Source organism: Scyliorhinus canicula, chromosome 7, assembly GCF_902713615.1.
Source record: "Scyliorhinus canicula chromosome 7, sScyCan1.1, whole genome shotgun sequence".
NCBI lineage: Eukaryota > Metazoa > Chordata > Chondrichthyes > Carcharhiniformes > Scyliorhinidae > Scyliorhinus > Scyliorhinus canicula.
In genome coordinates, this window is record NC_052152.1 from 200076280 (window position 1) to 200103440 (window position 27161).

Consider the following 27161-nt stretch of genomic DNA (forward strand, 5'->3'; position numbering starts at 1 on the left):
TTCACTAACAAAGGGAGGTGCCCCAAAGAGTTTTCAGCCAAGGAAGTGTGGTGAATGTAATTCACACTGTATTGTATTGTATGGTATTGTGAGCTCTGTCTGTGAGCTGTTGCGCAGCTCTGCCCATAGGTGGAGATGAGGAGCTTGTACAGGGCTCCACCCTTGGCTCCGCCCATGGCCCCTCCCACTACCAGAAGTATAAAGTGCTGCAGCCGTAAGCCCTGCTCTCAGTTCCTCTGGTCGCAGGCTGGCTCAGTTGTAAGACTATTAAAACCACAGTTTACTTCCAATCGTGTCGCTAGTGAATTGATGGTCACATCAATTTAATAGTCTTAGAAAACTTGAAGAAAACTACGATGGAATCAGCCCTTAAACCTGATCGACTAGAACTCGACCCGCAGGCTGCAGAGGCGAAGGAAATCTTCCTACACTGGCTTCGGTGTTTCAAGGCCTACCTGGCTGAATCGATCACCTCCGAGACTACAGAGGAGCAGAAACCCAGCCTACTGCACGCACAGGTGAGCCATCGCATCTCTATGCAACTCAATTGTACCAACTCCTATACTGAAGCCCTTGCTATGCTCGACCGTTGTACGTGCGGCCGGTAAACGAGGTCTACGCGCAGCACGTTTTCACTACCCGCTGCCAGCGCCCCGCAGAGTCGCTAGAGGACTTCCTGCGCGACTTAAAAGCCCTTGCTCGGGACTGCAACTTTCAGGCTGTAACGGCCTCCCAGCATATGGAACTCGCTGTCCGTGATGTATACGTTGCGGGGCTCCGGTCTAACTATGTGCGCCAGCAACTACTCGAGAAAGGGGCCCAGATCTTGGAGGACACGGTAGAGCTAGCAACTAATATGGAGGTCGCGTTCCGAAGTCTAAACTCATTCCCCGCGGACCAAGCGACCAATTCTCATTTCCCCATACAGCTTTCATTATAATCCGACAATGAATACCCATTTCTATTAGTCACATTTTGTACTTTTTCCTTATACATTTGTAAGTGTCCGACCAGCGACTGCCCCAGGCCTGCGCCGCACGGCCACCCATTCACTATGGAGCACCAGCGTGCCATTTTCTGTGGCCAGCCCAAACACAGCCCGGCCTGCAACGTGAACTGCAGCAGCTGCGGTCAAAAAGGACATTATGCCAGAGTGTGTCTGGCGAAATCGAAACCCTCTAACTCCCCCGCAGTCCAGAACAATCGCTCCCCCAATTCGCAGGCCCCGCAACGTTGCAGCGTGCCTGCCAACTCCGCCTCCGCCCGACATGTGCGACTTATGGGTGCCGCTATCTTGGCAATCCTCCCCCACGCGGCCGGCCATGTGCGAGTCATGGGGGCCGCCATCTTGGATGCCATCTTCCTCGCCGCCCGCCACGTGCGATCCATGGGGGCGGCCATCTTGGACGCCATCTTCCTCATCACCCGCCACGTGACTATCTCCCTCGCCTCGGGCTCGCACTCGGTCCAAATACAAGGGCGCACCGTCGCGCCCCTAATTATTCAGGGCGCCAGCTACTCGAATTTCCAGCTGTACGTACTCCCCGACCTCTGCGCCCCACTCTTACTCGGGCTCGATTTCCGATGCAACCTCAAGAGCCGCACACTCAGCTTCAGCGGACCCCTACCTCAACTCACTATATGCAGCTTAGCGACTCTAAAAATCGCCCCCCCCCTCCACTCTTCGCTAACCTAACGGCTAACTGTAAACCAGTAGCCACTCGCAGCAGGCGGTACAGCCTGCAGGACAGAGTATTCATCAGAGCCGAAGTCCAGCAGCTCCTACGTGAGGGAGTCATAGAGGCCAGTAACAGCCCCTGGAGAGCTCAGGTGGTGGTCGTCAAGACCGGGGAAAAGTCCCGGATGGTGGTTGATTATAGCCAAACCATTAACCGGTTCACGCACCTCGATGCGTACCCCCTCCCCAGAATTGCAGACATGGTCAACCAGATCGCCCAGTACCGCATATTCTCCACGGTGGATCTGAAGTCTGCATACCACCAGCTCCCAATCCGCCCGGGGGACCGCCACTACATGGCGCTTGAGGCAGATGGCCGCCTCTTCCATTTCCTCCAGGTCCCCTTTGGCGTCACGAATGGGGTCTCGGTGTTCCAACGAGCAATGGACCGAATGGTGGACCAGCACGGGCCCCGACCCGGACCGTATGCGCCCCTCTTACAACTCCCTCTCCCTCATTGTCCCAGGGTCCTCAAGAGGTGCCTGGGGTTCTTCTCTTATTACGCCCAGTGCGTCCCCCAGTATGCGGACAAAGCCCACCCACTATTTAAGACCACACTCTTCCCACTGTCAGCTGAGGCCCGCCAGGCCTTCAACTGCATCAAGGAGGACATCGCCAAAGCGGCCATGTGGGCGGTGGATGAATCCGTCCCCTTTCAGGTGGAGAGCGACGCCTCAGAGGTCGCTCTCGCCGCCACTCTGAATCAGGCAGGGAGATCAGTCGCTTTCTTCTCCCGAACCCTCTCCACTTCGGAACTTCGATACTCCTCAGTCGAAAAAGAAGCTCAAGCCATTGTGGAAGCCGTACGTCCTGGAGGCACTACCTCGCAGGTAGGAGGTTTACCCTCATCACCGACCAAAGATCAGTTGCCTTCATGTTCGACAACTCGCAAAGGGGCAAAATAAAAAACGATAAAATCTTGCGGTGGAGGATCGAACTCTCCACCTATAATTATGACATCATATATCGACCGGGGAAACTCAACGAGTCCCCAGATGCCCTGTCCCGCGGCACATGCGCCAGTGCACAAGACGACCGCCTGAAGGCTATCCACAACAACCTCTGCCACCCGGGGGTCACCCGGCTCGCCCACTACGTCAAAGCCCAAAATCTGCCTTTCTCCACCGAGGAGGTAAAAGCCATCACCAGGGATTGCCCGATCTGCATGGAGTGCAAACCGCACTTCTACAGACCAGACAAAGCCCACCTGGTAAAGGCATCACGGCCCTTTGAACGCCTGAGCATCGATTTCAGGGGGCCACTCCCCTCGACCAATCGAAATGTGTACTTCCTCAACGTCATAGACAAATTCTCCCGCTTCCCCTTTGCCATCCCGTGCCCTGATATGACCTCCCACACAGTCATCAGAGCCCTGCACAGTGTCTTCACCCTGTTCGGTTTTCCCAGCTACGTACACAGCAACAGGGGTTCGTCCTTCATGAGTGACGAGCTGCGTCAGTACCTGCTTGACAAGGGCATCGCCTCGAGCAGGACTACCAGCTATAACCCCAGGGGGAACGGGCAGGTGGAGAGGGAGAACGCGACGGTCTGGAAGACCATCCTACTAACCCTACGTTCCAGGAATCTCCCGACCTCTCACTGGCAGGAGGTCCTCCACGACGCGCTCCATGCTATTAGGTCCCTCCTGTGCACCGCCACCAACCAGACCCCTCACGAACGATTATTTGTTTTCCCTAGGGGCACTACCACGGGGCTTTGCTCCCATCTTGGTTAAGGACACCGGGCCCGGTTCTCCTCCGGAACCACATCCAGACACACAAAACGGACCCACTAGTAGAGAGGGTACTACTGCTACAGTCGAACCCACACTACGCCTTTATAGACCACCCTGATGGCCGTCAGGACACCGTTTCCCTCCGGGACCTGGCACCTGCAGGATCCACCACCACCACCACCGCCGAGGTACCACTCACACTACACCCCACCCAACCCCCACGCTCGGCGCCCCCACGCCTATAGGTTTCCTGCGCCCCCCTTCGCCCGTCGCACCGGTCAGGAACGGAGCTCGGACCGAAATACCCCCGGAGTCCTCACACCCACACCGACCGTCACCACCCAGCCACCCAAAGAGGCTGCAACCCCGGTGCTCCGCCGATCCCAAAGGACGCCTCGGCCACCGGACCGGCTCAACCCGTAGACCCGTCACCCCCGCCAGACTTGATTGTTTTACAGGGGGTGAATGTGGTGAATGTAATTCACACTGTATTGTATTGTATGGTACTGTGTCCTTGTGGGCTCTGTCTGTGAGCCGTTGCGCGGCTCTGCCCATAGGGTGAGATGAGGAGCTTGTACAGGGCTCCACCCTCGGCTCCGCCCATGGCCCCTCCCACTAGCGGAAGTATAAAGTGCTGCAGCCGTGTGAGCCTGCCCTCAGTTCTTCTGGTCGCAGGCAGGCTCAGTTGTAAGACTATTAAAACTACAGTTTACTTCCAATCATGTTCCGAATGAATTGATGGTCACATCAGGAAGCACTTTCAAAATGCAATTTGATACAATGTAGGAAATTAAGTAACTAATTTATGCATAGCGGGGTCCCACAAACAATGAGGTAATGCCCAGAAATTGCTTTATTGAGGTGATGTTGATAAATATTGACCATGGGATCGAGAACTCAACCGACTCTTCTTCAAATAGTGACATGTGAATCGTTTACGCCCACCAAGGTGGACGGGGCTTTGCACTTCCCAACACGACTGGAATGTCAGATTAGACTGCAAGCTCAAAGCTCTGGAGTGGGACTTGAACCCACAACCCTGTGACTTAAAGGTAAGAGTGCTACCACTGACTAAGGCTAACATCTTATTGGCAAGACGTGGCTTGGGGTTTCCATGGGTGGTGGTTAGGGAGGGGGAGAGTGATAGGAGCAGTCTTGGATGTAAAATTAGCTGGCCCCCAGGGAAATGGTACTAACGATTACGGATTGTTGAGGGAACACTGGGATATTAAATTGCACATCACCAACTGTGCATGAGTAACTCACCTCCTGACTCCCCAAAGCCTGTCCACCATCTACAAGGCACAAGTCAGGAGTGCGATGGAATACTCTCCACTTACCTGGGTGAGTGCAGCTCTCCAACAACTCTCAAGAGGCTCGACACCATCCAGGGCGTAACAGGCCATTTAATCGGCGGCCCATTCACCATCTTAATTGATTCTTTCCACCACTTGGTGTACGGTGACAGCAGTGTGTGCCACAGACAAGATGCACTGCAGTTACTCACCAAACCTCCTTCAACAGCACCCTCCCAAGGGCAATTATGGGCGGGTAACAAATGCTGGCCTTGCCAGCGACATTCATACTCCATGAAAGAATAAGAAAACAAAAGTCAGTAAACTTGAGCTTTAAAATAAATAACATTCACGGCATTGTAGGATGCCATTATATCGGTCAAAATCTAAAAGACATTCAGTAGTCCGAAGGGTTAACCTGCTCTGTGTCATTTCAGTGATGTGGGCCAGTGGCAAGACACTTGTTTTGGCTGTTTCTTATTGCCATCAGTTACCCAATATTTAACAGAAACTTGGCTTGAAGTCACCAGCCCACAGCAATGCAGAAGTTCTAACCAAGTACAGACTGGAACACAATGAATCCCATACTCATTCATTGTTTCTCTCGGCTACCCCTAGAGCTTTCACTGAGTCGCTGGAGCTGGTTGGTGAGGGGGGAGGGGGGGGGGGCTCCACTAATTTCTGACCTTCACAGGATGATTAGTTGGAACTGTCCTCAAAGCACTCGCTAAAATCAGGGAGAACCCACGTGGATTAAAAAGGGGAAGAGTCACCAATCAAATCCTGGTTTCTGCTTTTCATTTCTGAAGAGCAGAAAGAGTAATCTGCATAAAGAAAGACTTGCACTGACCTTTCATCACCTGACGTTTCAAAGTCCTTTCCAGCCCATGAAATATTTTTGAAGTGTGGCCATTGTTGTTATGTAACAAACACGGCAACTCATTTGCATGGGAAGGTGCCACAACAGCAATGTAATAATCACCAGAAACACTTTTCTTGTGATGTCAATTGAATGATGAATATTGGCCAGGACACCAAAAAGGGTATCCTTTACACTCCTCTGCATAAGAGCATAAGGAATAGGAATTGGTGAAGCCATTCGGCCCCTCAAGCCTGCTCCGCCATTCAATAAGATCTGATATGGCCTTAACCCCACTTTCTGGCTGCCACCCCCCATAACCCTTAATTATCAATCAAAAAATCTGCCTTGAATATTTTCAATGACCCAGCCACTGGGGGAAGGAATTCCAAACCCCAAACAATCTTCTGAGAGAAGAAATTCCTCCACACCTCCGTCTTAAATTGAAGACTCCTTATTTTGAAATTTTGTCCCTTGGTTTTAGATTCCTCCAATAATGGAAACATTCCCCCAGCATCTAACCTGCCAAGCTCGTTGAGAATCCGACATGTTTAGTAAGGGACCTTCCTAATGATTTCCTAACTTCCTATTTTTTAGTTCCTATCTTTACGGGGCTCAGGGGTTGTCTTCTGAGGAAGGGTTGGGGAGGCTGGGCCTCTACCCATTGGAGTTTACAGTCATAGAGTCAGAGTCATAGAATCGGACAGCACAGAAAAGGCCCTTCAGCCCATCGCGTCGGTGCCGATCAAAAGCAACCACCTAACCATTCTAATTTTTTCCTAATTAAGGGGCAATTTAGCGTGGCCAATTCACCTACTCTGCACATTCCTTTGGGTTGTGGGCGTGAGACCCACGCAGATACGGGGTGAATGTGCAAACTCCACATGGACAGTGACCCGGGGCCGGGATCGAACCTGGGTTCTCGGCGCTGTTAGACAGCAGTGCTAACCACTGCGCCACCGTACTGCCCCCACCACCTGACCATTCCAATCCCATTTTCCAGTACTTGGCCCAGAGCCGTGTCTGCCCTGGGATCGCAATCGCACACCTAAATACTTCTTAAATATTTTGAGGGTCTCTGCCTCCACCACTCTTTCAGGCAGCAAGTTCCAGACTCCCACCACCCTCTGGGTAAAAATGTTTTCCTCACATCCCCTCTAAACCTCCCGCCCCTTACCTTAAATCTCTGCCCCCTGGTCATTGACCCCTCCACCAAGGGGAAAAATTTCTTCCTGCCTACTCTATCTATGCCCCTCACAATTTTATACATCTCAATCTTTTCCTCCCTCAGTCTCCTCTGCTCCAATGAAAACAATCCAAGTCTATCCAATCTCTCTTCATATTTAAACTCCCCAGCCCAGGCAACACCCTGGTGAATCTCCTCTGCACCCTTTCCAGTGTTACCAAATCCCATGGGCGGAATTCTCCCTCCCCCCCCACGCTGGGTTGGAGAATCGCCGGGGCGGTGCGTGAGTCCTGCCATGGCACCCGCACGCGATTCTCCCACCCCCCCCCCCAAACCAGCGCAGCATGAATCACGGCTGGCCGCTTAGAGAATCGCCGCTCACCGTTTGCAAAAGGGGAGCGGCGATTCTCCGGCCCGCATGGGCCGAGCAGCCGCCCCAGCACGACAGGTTCCCGCCGGCGCCGTCCACACCTGGTCGCGGTCGGCGTGAACTGCGCGGGAACGCTGGGGGGGGGGGGGGGGCGGCGTGTGGAGGGGGGGGGGGGAGGGTTGGGAGGGGCGTTCCTGCACCGGGGGGGCCTCCGATGGGGTCTGGACCGCCATTGGCCCACCGATCGGCTGGCCGGCCTCTCTGAAGGAGGACCTCCTTTCCTCCGCCGCCCCGCAAGGTCCATCTGCCATCTTCTTGCGGGGCGGCCTCGGGGCGGACGGCAAACGAGCATGCGCGGGTGACTTCATTTACGCGGCGCCGCTTTTTACGCGGCGCCAAGGCACAGCATGCGTAAAATACGCGATGCCGCTCCTAGCCCCCCAGGGGCAGGAGAATAGGGGGCTGGGAGCGGGCTCTGATGCCGGAGTGAAACACTCCGGTATTCACTCCTGCGTCGGGACTTTGTCTCCATTTCGGAGAATCACGCCCCATATGTGGAATCCAGAATTGCACACAATGCTCTATCTGTGGCCTAACCAATGTTTTATACAGTTCCAGCATAACCTCCCTGCTCTTAAACTCTATGCCTCAGCTAATAAAGTCAAGTATACCATATGCCTTCTTAGCCACTGTATCCACCTGCTCGGCTACCTTAAGGGACCGGTGTACATTCACACCAAGGTCCCGCTGATCCTCGGTGCTTCTCAGAGTCCTGCTGTTTATCATAGAATCCCGACAGTGCAGAAGGAGGCCATTCAGCCCATCGAGTCTGCACCGACTCTTGAAAAGAGCATCCTACTTAAGCCCATGCCTCCGCCCTATCCCCGTAACCTCACCTAACCCTTTGGACACTAAGGGGCAATTTAGCATGGCCAATCCACCTAACCTGCACTTCTTTGGATTGTGGGAGGAAACCGGAGCACCCGGAGGAAACCCACGCATACACGGGGAGAAAGTGCAAACTTCACACAGATAGTGACCCGAGGCCGGAATCAAACTCAGGTCCCTGGAGCTGTGCGGCAGCAGTGCTAACCACTGTGCCACCCCATGTATTCATGTATTCCCCTTGCCTCTTTGCCCAAGTGCATCATCTCACACTTACCCAGATTGAATTCCAGTTGCCACTGATCAGCCCATCTGACCTGCCCGTCTATATCCTCCTGTAATCGAAGGCTATCCTCCTCACTATTTACCACCCCACCAATTTCCGTATCATCCGCAAACTTACTGAGCAACCTTCCTACATTCATATCTAAATCATTTAGAAGAATGAGAGGTGATCTTATTGAAACTTTTCTGACACCCTGGGCCAGTGCGTGGTCAATTCCAGCCGTGCTTGACCCAGAAGCTCAACACATTTGAAATTAACTTTTTGGCTGATGGATTATTAATAGAGATATACCTTTAAATCGAGCAGAGGAAGTAAGGAACTCAAAGTGTCAAAATAGTATACTGGGTTATAAAGTTTTGTATTTTGGACCCAAGACATTATGGCACCAAGAGATTGGAGGGGATTGTTTTAATTAGTCGGCTGGTGGCCAGTGGATTGCCCAGGGAGAGTATTCTGCCCGGCAACCAACAGCGATTGGTTCCTGTCAGATGGGTTTTTCAGAGAGAACCCGGGAGAAACCATTGGATCTCTCAAGGTGGAAGCAGCTCTCCCTCTCTCTGCTCTGCTGCAGACTGTCTGAAGGCAGAAGCTTCTAGACACTGAAAGAAGAAGCTGCCTCTCTGTCTCCGTCTCTCTCTCTCTCTCAAGTGCTGCCTGCCTGATATTTCTGTGAGCGTACAGTGAAAACCGTGAGAAGCTGAAGGAAATATAAAATCCACCTGAAAGTCTAGACTGAAGAAACAACTAACTGGAAAACATCCATGTGAAACAAAAACTTTTACTTTTATCATTATTTTACACCCCTCTTTTCCCTCTGTGTTTGTTTGTCTGTGTGTGTATGTAAAGAGGGTTTGGCAAGTTAAAAGGTTAGAGATTAAACAGTAGTTAACCAGTTGTATTTGTTACCTACTTAATTGTAGTTAATGATAAAAAAGTTAATCTTGTTTAAATTTGTAAACCTGGTGATTGTAGTTACTAGGCTGCCGAAGGCTATGGGTTTTTAAAAATAATAATAATCTTTATTAGAGTCACTAGTAGGCTTAGATTAACACCGCAATGAAGTTACTGTGAAAATCCCCGAGTCGCCACATTCCGGCGCCTCTTCAGGTCACAAGAGGGAGAGTTCAGAATATCCAATTCACCTAACAGCACGTCTTACAGGACTTGTGGGAGGAAACCGGAGTACCCGGAGGAGACCCACGCAGACACTGGGAGAACGTGCAAACCCCGCACAGTGACCCAAGCCGGGAATCGAACCCGGGACCCTGGCGCTGTGAAACAACAGTGCTATACACTGTGTACCGTTAATTTCAACGGTGTTTTGACCCCGGGTCAAGTGTGCCTAGAATTGATCGCACACGTGTCCAGGGTGTCTTAACAATTCCAATAAGGTCTCCTCTCATTCTTCTAAACTCCAATGGGTATAGCCTGCAGCCTGCTCAAGCTATCCTCAACCCCTTCGCCCCAAGAATCAGCCCAATGAACCTTCTCTGATCTGCCTCCAATGTGAGTCTGGAAGGAGTAACGTGAGGTGACCAAGGCCTTATCCAGCTGTAACAAAGCACCACTACTTTTATAGTCCATCCCCCTCACAATAAAGGCAACACTCCGTTTTCCATCTCAGTTACTTGCAGTAATTACATGGTAACTTTTTGCGATTCATACACAAGGATATCCAGACCCCCAGAACGAAAAACAAAACACTGCATTACTGTGTGTTATTTTGTCTTCCACCCATTTGTTTAGCTGGTCTTTCCAGAACAGAGGATTTTCTGAACAACAACTTGCAGTAATGTACAGAAAGGGTGGAGTTAGAGTTGCCAAACCAGCTGGACTTTGATCTCGACATACCATTGACTGTAATTCAAGAAGTGGAATGAGTTGGTGCTGGGCCAAACATCTCAGTCGGTGAATTTTCTACAATTCTCTCTCCGGTCTAAATCTGTCACAGACATGTTTCGGACATCGGCTTATGTTCCATTATGCTGCAGTAAAACTAGATTGATCATGTATGCGAAACACTGAACCAGCACCATTTAAAAAAAATATATTGGGTAATCCTCGAATACGGAACCTGCAACCAGTTCTGCTAACAACTGGAAACGTTTTCTCCAAGAATTAGACAAGCTAGAATTGGAGGAAGAAAGACATTGGGTGAAATTCTCCCAATATATGTTTGGCCGCGATCCAGATTGCAATTCATGCACACTTAGTCATTCTTTTTGGAGCTTGGGGAGATTCTAACTGAAATATCCCACACTTAGGGCGCGATTCTCCCAAAACAATTCTCAGTTATGTGTGGGATTCTCCCATCGGGCGGCTATGCGTCGTCACCGGCGTAAAAACGGGAGTGTTTTACTCTGGCGTCAGTGCCCGATCCGGGACCCCATTCTCCGGCCCACAACACTCCAGCTGCCAATCCCAGCGTGAACCCGGTGCCACGGAGTCCGCGCATGTGCAGTTGGGCCGGCGCCAACTAGTGCATGCACAGCGGCCTTCTTCCCCACGCCGGCCCCGACGCCAAACGGCGCAGGGCTACAGGGGGAAAGGAGGCCACCAGCCAGAGAGGCCGGCCCGCTGATCGGTGGGCCCCGATCGTAGGCCAGGCCACTACGGAGGCCCACCCCCGGGGTCACACCACCCCCTCCCCCACCACAGGCCGCCCCAAGACCCTTCAACGCCGAGGTCCCGCCGGCTCAGAGGATGTTAGAATGGCACCGGCGGGACTCGGACTGTTTGTTACAGCCGCTCGGCCCATTCGGGCCGGAGAATCGGCGTGCCGGCCCGTGCCGGTCCGAGTCACAGAGTTGGCGCATGCCCCGACTGGCGCCGCGCCGACCACGCTGGCGCCGATGCCACAGATTCTCCGCCATGCGGAGAATTGTGTACCGGCGTTGGGGCGGCATGGCGCCATTTGTGCGGCGCCGAGTCTCCGACCCGGCCCGGGGGGAGGGGGGTCGTAGAATTCCGCCCAATCTGTGGCGGGTTTTTCAGGGAGTTTCCCACCGGCTTAGCCGGTGAGTTCCCCACCGCTATTCGATGACCTGGGTGGGATTCTGTAACCCCGGGCCGGGTCAGAGAATCGCCCAGTGGGGGGGGGGGGGGGGGCGGGGTGGGCTGCGATTCACGCGACGTTGCCCGGGCGGTCCGGCGTCAGGATACACGGCCTCCCCAGCAATTCTCCGCGCAGGATGGGCCGAGTGGCCGCCGGGATATTCCGAGTCCCGCGGGTGCCGTTCACATGTACATCCTGCAGGGGGCGGCCTGGTGAGGGGGTGTCGGTGGCCTAGCCCGTGATCGGCAGCTACCGATCAGCGGGCCTGTTTCTCCTAGTGGGGGCCTCTTTTACTCGGCTCCGGGTCCCTGTAGCCCTACGCATGTTGCGTCAGGGCCGGCGCGGAGAAGGAAACGCGCACACATGCGCGAGTTCGTGCCGGTCGTAACGCACATGCGCGAATTTACGCCGGCTGCAGTGCGCATGCACAGACCTGCGGCGCTCGTTTGATGCTGGCATCGGCAACTGGAGCTGCGTGAGTCGCTCCAGTGCCATGCTGGCCCATCGCTGATCCTGGGGCCCTGTTGACGTCGCCGTAAAACACAACGGTGTTTACGACGGCGCCAACACCTACCCTCAGAATCAGAGAATCCCACATACGTAGTCACTTTTTTGGGCCCTGAGGAGTTTCTCGCCGGTTTAGCCCACACTGCACTGGGGAGCTGAACTCAGAGATTGGGTCGCTATTTTGAAGGTATGCCCCGCACCCCCGACCCATGGACAATGTCCCCCCCCCACACACATAGACACTAACCCCCCCCCAAGTAAGTACACCCCGCGATTGGGTCCCTGAGGGCACCCCCCCCTCTTCAGGCCCCCCAAGCCCACTTATGCACCCCTTCCCTTCCAGGACCCCGACTCATCATCCGTCCAGTCTTCCAGAGGCCCTTACGTATCTGCCCTGCACACCCCCACCGTTCAAATCCCCCCTCCACCCTCCTTTCATGGGCATAGCCTCCCTCACCGCTGACCCTTGGCAATGCTACCCTGGCACCCAGGCAATGCTCCTGCTGGCTTAGCAGTGCCATCCGGGCAACTTGGCGATGTCAGCTGGGCAGTGCCAAGGTGCCCACGTTCTAGTGGGAGGGCCAGGGAGCCACCCTGCACTTATCCTGACCACCCAGAGGTCTCCGACAGCCCAGGAGACCCCCCTGAGTGACGTTCCGCCTGGCCCACGTTTGTGTAGACAAGCACTGATACTGGTGCCCAGCTGCAGCCTCCCTGGGGAGGCCGGAGAATCGAGGGAGGCCAGTGATTCCCAGGTAAGTAGGTCGTAAGTAGGTTTATGACCTACTTCCGTGAGTGTCATTTAGTCCCGCCCATTTAGGGCAGAGCTCCGACTCTGACGTCTCACTGGACTTGGATGAATCCCCCGAGGCGCGGAGGCTGTTGGGAGGTCTGCTGAAGGTTTCTCCCGCGATTCTCCGGCTACCTTGGGCTCTCGCTTGAGCGCAACCTGCCAAGAGAATCGCACCCTTAGAACGAGGACGAAGAGGCTGAAAAGGATGGAAGAAACATTAAAGCACCCTTTTTTCCTGGTCCTATTCCTCTTGGAAAGAACCAGTCAGATGGGGAATACCGTAACTGAGTAGATGGCTAAAACTGTACCGTTTGGGAGATTTATGGTTGTAATACATTTATGATGGAAAACAGAGATGTAAGAGTGGCAGGTTAAATCCACGTTGACCCTGGTTATTGTATACACAATGACATTGGTCCCCAATGCAACAAAGCACCTGCAGCATTTGACATTTGAACTAATGTTCAAATGGGCGAGGGGCAGTAATGGCGCCGGCAAGACCTGCTCCTCAGTGATCGGGGCACCATTTTTAAAGGGTTCCCATATCTCAAAGTTAAGTTGAAGGTCCCCCACATTCCCCACCCATGGACATCGCAACCTACCATGTACATGGGGCAACATCCCCAGCCCTCGCACCCCCCCAGAGGGGCAATCGCCCTCCATCATTAAATGTCCAAGTCAACCCGGTGACCTGGCCCTACCCACATCCATCCTCGTCGGCATCGGGGCATCAACCCCCACAATTGAGCAAACCCTGCATTGGGTCACTGAGGATGCCCCACCTTTAAGACCCCACTTTCAGAACCCCCTTTCAGGCTTCCCCTTCACCCCATCATACCCACCCTTCATACACCCTTCACCCGCCCCTCCAGGCTATCCTCTTCATGCACCCCCCTGATGCTCCCCTTCAGCCTGCCTTTGTTGCGAAATGCCCCCTTATGCCCCACCCCTTGGCAGAGCCTTTTGACACCCTGGCACCCAATGCCTGGTTGGCACTGCCAGGGTGACACATTGGCACTGCCTGGGTGCCAGCCCTGTCCCCAACCATCCGGGGCTGCAGTGGCCTCCAGACCCCACCCCCACCCTCAGAGTGGCCATCGTGGTCTGGTTCCTGTTTTTGGAAACCGGTTCTGATTGCCGCCGGCCTGATGCTGCGCCGATGGTGAATCTCCGGGAGCCGGGAGACTCCGGCCATAAATGGGCTGCCCATATTTAAATGAGTTTTAAGGCTAATTTAAATATGCTGATCTGGATCATGCCCAGATTGCGTTGGGCGCCGTGGGTCGGAGGTATCACGATCGGTTGGCACACGGCGCGAAACCCGATTTCGGGCACTCCCACTATTCACCGGGAATAGCAGGATCAGTGCCGAGCGCAACGCAGCCGGAAAATCGAGCCTATTTTCTCTTGAAATGATTTTGAACCATGTCATGGGGATGTCACTTTAAGAAATGTTTGTCTTCTCAAGTGGCTGCAGTGATGTCATTGTGTGGGTGGAGCTGAGCTCTGGCTCTGCTTTTAACTTTGGCTTTGAGCTGTAACCTGTTTTTGGCTCTATGTTCTAGTTTCGTTTTCAGTTGGAGAGCTGTATTCAAACCAAGGAGGTGTATTTTGGTCTCTCTCTCTCTACATGCTAAAGAATGTCTCCAGATCACTTGATAATTCCAAAATAATACCTGTTACTGTAAGGAATTAGGTGGATTGGCCATGCTAAATTGCCCTTAGTGTCCAAAATTGCCCTTAGTGTTGGGTAGGGTTACTGGGTTGTGGGGGTAGGATGCTCTTTCCAAGAGCTGGTGCAGACTCGATGGGCCGAATGGCCTCCTTCTGCATTGTAAATTCTATGAATGCAAACCTACTGTCTTTGTTAAAAAGGGTTTTTTACTTATGGATGTTTTAGAAAAGTTACTAAGGGGTACCTATAGAGTATTGTATCTTTGAGGGTGGGTATCAGTATTGGTAATTGGTAAGATGTTTACTGTGGGTTTATAAAATGTTAACTGAATTCATAGAATAAACATTGTTTTGTTTAAAAATTCTTTAGATCCCTGTTGCATCATACCTGTAAAGTGGGCCCTTGTGCTCCCCATAACCAAAATCTATTCAAAGTTGTGGGTCAGGTGAACTCCATGATATACTTTGTTCTCTAAACCCTGGCCCACAATAACTATTAGGTCACAGGCTACAGCTAAAAAATAATGTTGGTTTCTTGAAGGAAGGGAGAGTTTGTCCCGTGATTGGCAAAGCAGAGCCCCTGAAGGGCGATCCCTCCTTTCTCTCTGCCCATTAAACATTTACGTTAAAAACTGGGCTTCCTGCTCCCACCTGGCTGCTGATGCCCAATCTTCATAGATTGGGCAGCATTTGTGAAACCTAATTGATCTTTAATTATTCATTTAAATATGGCAGCTGGACTTTCCATTTCGGTAGCTGCCCACCCCCTGTATAATGGGGAGTGCTCAGGGATGGGGGGCGGGAAGGTGGTAGAAAGATGGGACCCCAAACCCATTTGATGTGGTTATAAATAACAGGAACAACTGAACAGAATGTAGAGAGAAGGCCAATCAGGTGGCCTGTGGCAGAGCTCATTGCAATTTTGGAAGGGTCTGGTCCCACGAGGAATGTCCCAAACTTGGGGCCATAAATATCGGATGGTCACAAACAAATTCAATAAAGAATTCAGGAGAAACCTCTTTATTCACCGAGCAGAAACTGGCAGCCAAGTTCCGCATGTATGAGGACGGCCTTAACCTGGACCTTGGGTTTATGTCACATTCCACGTAACCCCCACCATACTGCCCGGGTTTGCAGACTGTCCTGGCTTGAGACAATTCACACCTCGATCACCTGTGATTATCATGCACTCCACTCACACTGTTTGTTCCTATAACGACTCATATTCCAACCTTTCTTCACATTCCAATCTGTAATTATCTTAATAATGATATCACTTATTGTCACAAGTAGGCGTCAATGAAGTTATGATGTGGAGATGCCGGCGTTGGACTGGGGTGAGCACAGTAAGAAGTCTTACAACACCAGGTTAGAGTCCAACAGGTTTGTTTCAAACACGAGCTTTCGGAGCACTGCTCCTTCCTGACCTGAGGAAGGAGCAGTGCTCCGAAAGCTCGTTTTCAATGAAGTTACTGTGAAAAGCCCCTATCTTGCAATTGTGTCCCTGCCTATATGTGCTGTGATTGTGAACCTGCCTCCACCTCACCTGATGAAGGAGCAACGCTCCAAAAGCTTGTGATTTCAAATAAACCTGTTGGACTTTAACCTGGTGTTATTGGAATTCTTACAGAAAAGTGGAACTTATTTTTATATTCATTCATGGGACGTGGACATTATATTCATAGAATTTTCTATTCATAGAATTTACAGTGCAGAAGGAGGCCATTCGGCCCATCGAGTCTGCACCGGCACTTGGAAAGAGCACCCTACCCAAGCCCACACTTCCACCCTATCCCCATAATCCAGTAACCCCACCCAACACTAACGGCAATTTATCATGGCCAATCCACCTAACCTGCACATCTTTGGACTGTGGGAGGAAACCGGAGCACCCGGAGAAAACCCACGCACACACGGGGAGAACGTGCAGACTCCGCACAGAGTGACCCAAGCCGGGAATCGAACCTGGGACCCTGGAGCTGTGAAGCAATTGTGCTAACCATTGTGCTACCGTGCTGCCCTAATGGCTCAGTCACTTGCTATCACAGGGAACAGTTGAAATAAATAGCATAGATGCATTCAAGGGGAACCTCGACAAGTACACGAGGGATAAAGGAATAGAATCTAGCTGATAGGATTGGATGAAGTACAGTGAGAGGAGAGTTATGTGGAGGAGAGCAACTGAAATAACTCAAACCAGTTGGACCAAATGATCAGTTCCTATGGTGTAAAACTCTGCCTCTCCTCCTTCAAGAAACACCGTAGAATTTGCCAGAATACATTGCACAGAATCCGACCGTACTAATCTGTGCTGGTGTTTGTACTCCACATGTCACCTCCCATTCTATTTACTTCCTTCCTTTTTTATCTCATGTCCTCTTGTACTTTGTTTATAAATGTAAAGTATGGGCCCGTATTTTAGACATGCAGTCACTTTTTGTTCCTCAAAACCACATGTCCTAAAGTAGCTTATAAAGGACTTTCCAACTTTCTTCTTTGAACAAGTATTTGATCATCTGTCCTAATATCTCCTAATGTGTTTGGAGTTAAATTCTGAACCCTTTGGGGCATTTTACATTAAGATGTTAAATAAGGATGAGTGGAAGCAGGTTGTGCTAATTCCATTGACGTAGTCCACCCATTGAGCCATCTCTCATTATGGAGCTGAACTATTTCTTTAGACCAATTATTATTTCTTTTGTGTATTACTGAAACATGTTGTCAGCGATACGCAACTTCTGTACTCCCAAATGACCATCTTTATTGTGTTCATTGTGGTATCCCAGTGAAATACACAACAATCATGTTGTGACTCCATGATGACAGTCTTCATCTCTGAGGTAATTGCAGCAAAAACATCAGCATGATTTTTGTTTTACATCTTTTTCACAGAGATATTTCTCCAAAATGGATTAGAAGAAAAAAAAAATAATGTGCATGTGTATTTATATCGCGCGGCTCATATCCCCAAGACGACCTAAAGCACTTTCCTGTCTGTGGGCGCATGGGACTCCGAGGGTTAGAAGAGTGTTCCTGGAACGAGGCAGGGATAGGGGGGGGGGGCTGGCGTTGCCCAACCTCTGTGGGTACTATTGGGCTGCCGACGCAGCGATGGTGCGTAAGTGGGTAATGGACGAGGAAGAGGCAGCATGAAAGAGGATGGAGGCGGCGTCTTGTGTGGGCACGAGCTTGGAGGCCCTAGTAACGGCGCCGTTGCCGCTCCCTCCAACGAGGTATACCCTGAGCCCGGTGGTGGCGGCTACCCTCAAAATTTGGGGGCAATGGAGACGGCACAGTGGAGAAATGGGGGGCTCGATGGAGGCCCCGATACGGGGGAGCCATCGGTTTGTCCCAGGGAGCATTGATGGCGGATTTCTGGGCTGGCACAGGGCAGGGGTTAGGAGGTTGAGGGACCTGTTTGTGGAGGGGAGGTTCGCGAGCTTGGGGGAGTTAGAGGGGAAGTTTGGGCTCCCCCCGGGGAACATGTTTCGGTACATGCAGGTTAGGGCGTTTGCCAGGCGGCAGATGGAGGGGTTCCCCTTGTTGCCCCCACGTCGGGTACGGGTTGGGGGAGGGAGGATTTCGGACATATACCGGGTGATGCAGGAGGTAGACGAGGCCTTGATGGAGGAACTGAAGGGTAAATGGGAAGAGGAGCTGGGTGAGGAGATTGAGGAGGGGATGTGGGCGGATGCCCTGGAGAGAGTGAATTCCTCCTCTTCCTGTGCAAGGCTTAGCCTCATACAGTTCAAGGTGCTGCATAGGGCCCACATGATTGGGTCGAGGATGAGTAGGTTTTTCGGGGGCGAGGACAGGTGTGCTAGGTGCTCGGGGAGTTCAGCGAACCACGCCCATATGTTTTGGGCGTGCCCAGCGCTGGGGGAGTTTTGGAAGGGGGTAGCAAGGACGGTGTCGAGGGTGGTGGGATCCAGGGTCGAGCCAGGCTGGGGACTCGCAATTTTTGGGGTTGCAGTGGAGCCGGGAGTGCAGGAGGCGAAAGAGGCCGGTGTTCTGGCCTTTGCGTCCCTAGTAGCCCGGCGGAGGATCTTGCTCCAATGGAAGGTTGCGAGACCCCCAAGCGTGGAGGCCTGGATCAATGATATGGCGGGTTTCATTAAATTGGAGAGGGTGAAATTTGCCCTGAGGGGATCAGTACAAGGGTTTTTCAGGCGGTGGCAGCCTTTCCTGGACTTCCTGGCGGAACGGTAGGGAAATAGGCCAACAGCAGCAGCAACCCGGGGGGAGGGAGGGAGGGGGGGTTTGGATTGGGGGGAGGAAGAACTGTGTACATGGGTCTGTGGGATGTGGCGGGTGCTATCTCTTTCCCTTTTGTTGTTTGGATGCTCTTTTGTTTTTTTTCTTTTTCCTTTTGTTTGAAGTTGGGGGGGGGGTATTGTTCTTGGGGTGTTACCGCGGTTGTTTATTAATAGAGTTAAGATGTTTATATTTTGTAAAAATTTCAATAAAAATTTTTTTTTTTTAAAAAGCACTTTACTGTCATTGAGGTATTATTGACGCGCAGTCACTGCTGAACTTTAGGAAACTTGTCGCCAGTTTAGGAATGGGCGATAAATGCTGACCTTGCCAGCGACACCCACGTCCAATGAATAAATAAAGAAAGGTTGCAAGCTCCCAAGAACGACAATGTGATCATGACGAGGTACAAGCTGCTTTTGATGATGTTGTATGAGGGATAACTGTTGACCAGGACACTGGGGAGAAATCCCCTCGCGCTTCTTCAAAATAGTGCTGTGGGGGTCCTTAACGTCCACTCGGGGGAACAGGATGGGATTTTAGTTCAAAGTTTCACCCGAAAGTCAGTACCTCCCATAGTGCAGTGCGGCCTCACATCCCTGGAGCGTGACTTAAACCCACAATCTTCTACCTCAGAGGGAAAGGTGTCATCCAGAGGAAAGGTGGCATCAAAATATCTTTTCAAAGTCTAAACAAAAGATCCTTAACCAATCCTTAACTTAATCCCTGTAGACTATGCTTTCCTCACACTGGTCATCAGGATGTCCGCCTCCCCAATAATTCACCACATATTATTGGCTATTCTGGGTATATTCTTCCCGATTGTGCATCAGATTACATTGTAACTAGCCTCTCATTTTACCTTTGACTTCAGCGTTGCAATGGTCATGTACGGAAAAACATCCATTGTGATGGATGTTCCGTGCGACTGTGAATCTTCAACCCCAACTCTTAATCTGAAAGTAAGCAGTGGGATATGGTTACCTCAGAAAAAATAAGCCGCTCGTTCTAAATCACACTTGCACTTTGCTCGCAAACCAGCAGCGAAGATGACAATACAGTGAGGGGGGGCATTGTACAGCGAAGAAACATACAAAACGATGTTGTCAGTCAGTGTGAGTTGCCAACAGGAATTTGAGAGGGGACAGTGGTTCAGTTCCATGTTTCTCTCTTTCATCCTTCGGGGTCACGTTATATGTTTGAAGACACAGCTAACTGTGAGGGCACAAATAGAAGGAACACCAGTTTTTGCTCCACGAGGCCCAGGATTGGTGGAAGATGAGGTAAGATTAAAAAAGATGCCGACTCACTCACAGTCCCACATACCCTAAGAAGTCTTACAACACCAGGTTAAAGTCCAACTGGTTTGTTTCAAACACGAGCTTTCGGAGCACGGCTCCTTCTTCAGGTGAATGGAAAGGCTTGTTCCAGAAATGCTTATATAGACACAGTCAGAGATGCCCCGGAATGCGAGCACCTGCAGGCAATCAAATCATCAAAGATGCAGAGAGAGAGGTAACTCCAGGAGTTACCTCTCTCTCTGCATCTTTGATGATTTGATTGCCTGCAGGTGCTCGCATTCCGGGGCATCTCTGACTGTGTCTATATAAGCATTTCTGGAACAAGCCTTTCCATTCACCTGAAGAAGGAGCCGTGCTCCGAAAGCTCGTGTTTGAAACAAACCTGTTGGACTTTAACCTGGTGTTGTAAGACTTCTTACTGTGCTCACCCCAGTCCAACGCCGGCATCTCCACATCACCACATACCCTAGTATCTAAACTCAAAATAAACTGGCACAGGCCTGAACAGAGTCACAAACAACCCAGCAACAGGGCACAGCACTGCTGTACTCATCACTCAGCACACCAGCGATTTGAATGTGAAGAGGAAAATACGTTTTAAATATTTCTGTGGTATTCTGTGAAGCAGGATGGTGGGGGCTGTGTGTGCTTAATTTATTTAGACTTCAAGGTAACCGGGCTGCATCAAAGGAGACAGGTGTAACGACAGGTATTTGAAGTAGAGATCACCAAGTAAAGACAACGGGGCTGGATTCTCCGTTGGTGGGATCCTCTGTTTCGCCGGCAGCGCCCTCACGCCCGCGGATTTCCCCATGGTGTGGGGGCGCTCACAGTGGGAAACCCCATCGGCCAGCTGCCGGGATGAAGGGTCCCGCTGCCGGGGGGGGGGGGGGGGGGGGGGGCGTGCCGCACCCATTAGAGAGTCCATCCCAACACGTACGGAAATTTGTTTCAAGGGATAGGGAGGTTTATTCGTGTTTGATTGGTAAAGAACAAAGAGAATTAAAAAGGAATTTTACAACTGGAAAAGGTCACAAATGAATGAATAAAAGCAAATTTAGTAAATGCTGTTTGACCCAAGAGTGGGGGCAACAGCGGACATGAAAGATCTTTATATTTTGAACACAGTTAAGTTCAGAGAGATCTTGAAAACAATAGTTTTAAAGATAATAAAAGATACACATACCCAAGGAAAGGGTGGTAGCTGTGTTGAGGGGAGCCGCCATATTAATCCCTGAAGTGTGCTCTTTGGAGAGAGCAGGAAACAGAAGCAAAATGAGCAGTCTCCAGAAACCCAGAGAAGTGTTTCCTGTTTTGAAAAGTAGGGTTTTGTTATAAAGCTCTTGGAATCCTCCACAGGTAAGTGAGTGAGTGAGAGAGAGAGCTAAGCACTGTGACATTCCTTCCTGATAGCAACAGTCGGTACCCTGTGGTCAATTTACTGGATTCTTTATACATTAAATATCTATAGGGTCTGTTGTCTAAAAGGGTTGATTGTGACTCTAATCACTTAACAATCTCGGGGGAACTTTTGTAAGACTAATTTTAGCCATGCAAGTGTAATCTTATATGTGTAAGTTTTCTTTTCTTTCGTTAATAAATGTTTTAATTTACTATTTAAAATATCTAAAAGTATTAGGATTTGTGACACCTGACTTCAGCACACGTATTTTCTTGCAGTAAAACACAAATTGAAAATTGCTGTGATAGCTTGTTTAGTTTCCCTTTGGGACTCGGTCAGCAAGGTAATTACCACCTGCCTGATCATTACAAAAGGTTTTCCTTCTTTACTCTATCAGAACCAGAAGACTGTGTGACTAAAGGACCCAGATTTAAGGTGACTTGGCAAAAGAACCCAAAGGCAACATGCGGACACATTGTTTTTACACGATACACTGTGATGAGGTGGAAAGCACTGACTGAAAGGACAGTGGAAGCACATTCAATAGTAACTTGAGGAGAGAATTGGATAAGTACTGGAAGAGAAAGTAATTCACAGGGCCATAGGGAAAGAGCGGAGGAGTCACATTCATTGAATAACCCGACCAAGGAGCCACCACAGCCATGATGGGCTGATTGGCCACTTTCTGTGCTGCGTTGTTCTATGATTCTATCCCATCTTCAGTTCATTTGGGAAAAATCATGGTCATTGCCAGCACCATCTTCTCAGAGAACCCTGGTTAATCTCACTTACTTGATTTCATGTTGAGGAAAGGCAGCTTCCTTGACTTGGATGGTGACTGGGGCATGTTTCTCAGCCAGGTTCCTGGCGCACTCCATTGCCGTTTCCTTGTCGCCCAGTTCAATCGCTCTGCTCATTTCCTGAGCGACGGCTTCCACTGTAGGAAGAAGAGATGAGACAGGCCGCCAGATTGTTAAGACGCAGGAGGAAGGGGGGAGAAAGGCAGCTGTAACTGTGTTGTCCCATCCTGTTTTACCCATCACTAGCCCCGCCTCCCGCTTACCCCATCATCATTAGGGAAGCACGGTAGCACAAGTGGTAGGGCAGCACAGTACCACAAGTGCAGGGCAGCACGGTAGCACTGTGACTTCACAGCTCCAGGGTTCGATTCCCCGCTGGATCACTGTCTGTGTGGAGTCTGCACGTTCTCCCCCGTGTCTGCGTGGGTTTCTTCCGGGTGCTCCGGTTTCCTCCCACAGTCCAAAGACGTGTAGGTTAGGTGGATTGGCCATGATAAATTGCCCTTAGTGTCCCAAAAGGTTAGGAGGGGTTATTGGGTTACGGGGATAAGGTGGAAGTGAGGGCTTAAATGGGTCGGTGCAGATGCGATGGGCCAAATGGCCTCCGTCTGCACTGTATGTTCTATGTTCTATCCCTTTCGTCATTTGATCATTCCACTCTTCCACCCTATCACAGGCCTCCTCTGTTGTTCTTTCTTCTGCCCCACCCCCACCTTAGTTTCCTGCCTCTGTACTCGCTTAAAATCTGTGAAATATTGAACACCTTCCAGGGCTATTGGACGGCCATCAATCTGAAACGTTACCACTGTTTCTCTCTCTGCAGATGCTGCCTAACTTGATGAGGAATCCTTCCGATATTTTCTGGTTATTTTCAGTTTCATGCTCCTGTAAAGCACCTTGGGATGTTTTACTATGTCGAAGGTGCTATATAAATAAAGGTTGTTGTTGTATCTCAGATTTCCAGCGTTCGCATTGTCTTGCTTTGGTCGTCGTGGAGGCTTTCATCGATGACCCTAAGCAGATGTCGGTATTCTGAAGTAAACAAAATTCCGCTCACACAGGAATATTCTGGTGACCAAAAGACATTGAGGAAAACCCCTGTCTTCACCACCTGAGCCATACCTGGTCAGAATGGATGCCCTGTTCATTAAAGGCTTTTCATCCCATTGGTTTCAATGGAGTCTATGTCCAATGGGTTCTTTAATGGGCAGATCTGCTTTGCCAGATTACTGCCCAGACAAAGATGGAAATTTACTCCATCGGTTAGCAGTACAGACTTGACTATTGCTGAAAAGAGAGACGTATTCCCAAAGTTTTCCAACTTGCACCCATCAGAAGAAACAAGAATGCCAAATTTCAAACAACCACGATTTATACTATAGGAGAAAAGTGTGCAGATTGGTTGACAAGTTGACTCTTATTGGCCGAGGCATGGCCATTGAGAATGTTTAGCCAGGGTTAAAACTCCACACAGACAGTGTGGTTAAACTAACAGACAGTGATCCAGGGCCGGGATCGAACCTGGTTCCTCAGCGGCATGAGGCAGCAGTGCTAACCACTGCACCACCTTGCCGCCCTTAAGCTCCAAAAGTAGGAAGGAGAGGATATCAATGAAAATGACTGACGAGTAAACTAACATTGTGTCGTTTCAGTGTTCCTTGAAGGAAGGTTTGGTCTTACCACATGACTTGCAGCACGGCTTCAGTGATGTCATTTGTGGGTGGAGCTGGGCTGTGGCTGTCAGGTGAAAGGAGGTTTAGTGTTTTGGTTTCAGTTTCGGTTTGTTGTCTCGGACTGCCGAAGAAATGTTTTCATTTTAAAGCTGTTCCCGTGAACTGAAAGCACATTAGGTGCGTCAAACCTACCTTGGTAACTTTAAAGATAGAGTTGCTTTCCAGAAGAAGTTTTGAATCTGCTGTTTGGAGACTGGATCTCGGGGAAAGAACCAGTCCCATTCAAGTGAGATTACTGTATGCTGGGCCACACCCTTGAAAGGGGTTTTGGTTTATTGGATTTTGTATTGAATTGGAACAGTTACTGAGGGGGATTCGGCAAGAGTTAATATGCATAGATTACTGTAGCTGTTGTGTGTTTTTTCATGTTTGTAATTGAGAACAAATTCTTGATAACTGTTTCATATATGTTAACTACATTCTTATAATAAACTTTGTTTTGGTAAAAGCACCGAGGAAGTCTGATGAATCACACCTGAGGTGAAGCTCTTGTGCACGTCCGAGCCAAATTCAACATAAAAGTTATAGGTCAGACGAGCTTGATAATACACTTCGGAGTTTCTAAGCCCTGGCCCATAACAATGGTGAAATGTATGTTCTATATTCTAAAACAGTGCTATCCATTGTGCACGGTAGCACAATGGATAGCACCGTGGCTTCACAACTCCAGGGTCCCTGGGTTCGATTCCCCGCTTGGTCACTGTCTGTATGGAGTCTGCACGTTCTCTCCGTGTCTGCGTTGGTTTCCTCCGGGTGCTCTGGTTTCCTCCCACAGTCCAAAGACGTGCAGGTTAGGTGGATTGGCCATGATAAATTGCCTTTCATGTCCAGAAAGCTTAGGAGGGGTTATTGGGTTACAGGGATAGGGTGGAAGTGAGGGCTTAAGTGGGTTGGTGCATACTCGACGGGCCGAATGGCCTCCTTCTGCACTGTATGTTCTATGTTCGATGTAGCGAACAGTCTTTCAAGAGGAATGGAATCAACTGCAATCAACAGGAATTTCATCCAGTGAATGCCGTATATGACTTTGAGAAAGCTAGCCTCCGACAGCCATGGCTCAGTTGGCAGCACTTGGTCACCTCTGGGTTAGAAGGTTGAGGGGTTCAAATCCTGCTCCAGTGACTTGAGAGTAAAATCTAGATCGGACACTGTTGGAGGTGTCATCTTTTGGATGGGATGTTAAAGCAACTCTCCCAGTTGACAACCAGGGCAACAAGCACTTAGGGGCTGGAATGCACTGCCTGAGGTTGTGCTGGAGGTGGGGTCAGTTAAGGCATTCAAGAGGGAATTTGTTGATTATCTGAAGAGGTGACAATGTGCAGACCTATGGGGAAAATGACAGGAGAACGGAACTAGTTAAGATGCTCATTTGCAGAGCCAGTGCAGACACGATGGGCCGAGTGGCCTCCTTCGGCACTAGAACAATTCTGTGATGATTTCGAAGGTCAATGTATATCCTGTTCATGTCAGCTTGCTGTGTGTAAACTGGCTGCTGTGCAGATGGAACAATGTAATGGTGATTGGCATACTCTTGGGAGTAATGGGGTGGATTGTTCCGGAACCCCCAACACCACACTGATTTGATATCCGGTTGTCCGCAGTGATATTATGCTGGGAACAGCCTTAATTGACTCAGACTGGGTCTTCAACCCCCCCCCCCCCCCCCCCCCCCCCCCACCCCCACCCCCAAGGGAGAGACGTTCCACCGGAGACAGCTGACAGCCAATATGACAGCAAGCAGTCCTCAAAGATGAAGACGTAATGGATCCTGGACTTCAGGTAAGTCGGGGATTTTGGTCGGGCATACCTGGCAGACCCCAGTGACAGCGAGGGGAAGAGGGGGTTGGGGAGGTAGGGCTTTAGACACCTGGGTGGAGAATAAAACCGGTGGGGGGAGGGTTACCATCTTGAGGATGGGGTGCCTCAATGGGTATAGGGGATCCCCAAAGGAGACCTCCCCCACCCACCCCTCGATGGGTATAGGGGATCCCCAAAGGAGACCTCCCCCACCCACCCCTTTTTGCCTGTAAGAAGCCCCAGCAGTGAATGCTGCCAGGTTGCCTGCCTTTCTTCCATCTTCCCCTGCCATACCAGTCATAGCCGCAGAGATGGAATCATGTCTTAAAGTGCCTCCCAAGGATGAGCAGGCAACCTGATGTCTTACCTGCCCATGGTAACATGGTGGGCAGGCCTGCAGTGGGTGAGACAACAGCAGCAGGCACCCTGATGTATTTTGAGCTCCCCAACCTTCGAATACACTGCGAGTGGGGCTGGGAAATTCCGCCCTCGGTGAGACCCTTTTGATTGCCACAGAAATTTGGCGGGTCACAAGTGTCATATAACAGACGTTATTCAATACGAAATTCAGGAGAAAGGTCCTCACAGCGAGGGGTGAGAAGGTGGAACTCACGGTCACATGGAGTAGTTGATAGCGTTGATGCTAGACAGACACACAAGGGAGGAAGGCATAGCAGGGTATGCAGATAGGGTTGGATGAAGAGGGGATGGGAGGGAGCTTGTGTGGTGCTTAAATGATGCCAGTTGGGCCTGTTTCTCTGCTGTAAATTATTTTTTATCATTCGTTCTTGGGATGTGGGCATTGCTGGCTGAGTCAGCAATTTTTGCCCGTCCCTAATTGCCCTCGAACTGAGTGACTTGCTCGGCCATTTCAGAGGGGGGCATTAAGAGTCAACCACATCTCTGTGTGGTTCTGGAGTCTGGATTCACATGTAGGCCTGACCCTGATGGACATTAGTGAGCAAGCTGGGTTTTTACGACAATCGCCAATGGTTTCATGGCCGACATTAGACTTTTAATTCCAGATATTTATTGGATTCAATTTCCCCCAGCGGCCGCGGTGGGATTCGAATCCAGGACCCCAGAGCCTGGGTGCCTGAATTGCTAGTCCAGTGACAATACTACTGCGCCACCATCTCCCCCTTCAAATTCAATGTCATTCGAGGTCAGTGGCCATTAATGCAGCCATTTCTCTGGTGTGAAAATGCACAACCGTGTCAATAGGAGATGTCAATTTTGGGAAACTGACCTGTTTCTATCTGGTCCATGCTTGGATGTTTTGTGGTTATCCGGTTAGACATTGAAATCTTTCCACCTCAGCAGCAGAGTTGACAAATCTGTAGGGATAAATTGGAAGAAGATGCATCACAATTAATTGAAATAGAGATATTGGGGCCTGTATAATATGTGTATTTTTTTAAATCTTCAGTAACAGCCTCATATTGGGTATAACACGAGGCAGACATTAACATATATCCCTCAACCATCAAC

At 50.4% G+C, this 27161-nt stretch overlaps 1 protein-coding gene across 1 annotated transcript in view; it reads right to left on the minus strand.

The window, feature by feature from the left end:
• LOC119969702 (ranBP-type and C3HC4-type zinc finger-containing protein 1-like) overlaps nt 1-27161 on the minus strand; it is a 62649-nt gene that overhangs the window by 23867 nt on the left and 11621 nt on the right. The window contains 3 exon segments of the mRNA XM_038803696.1: nt 19500-19593; nt 22133-22277; nt 26920-27007. Of these exon segments, the coding sequence (XP_038659624.1) occupies nt 19500-19593; nt 22133-22277; nt 26920-26971 (291 nt within the window). The 5' untranslated portion in view covers nt 26972-27007.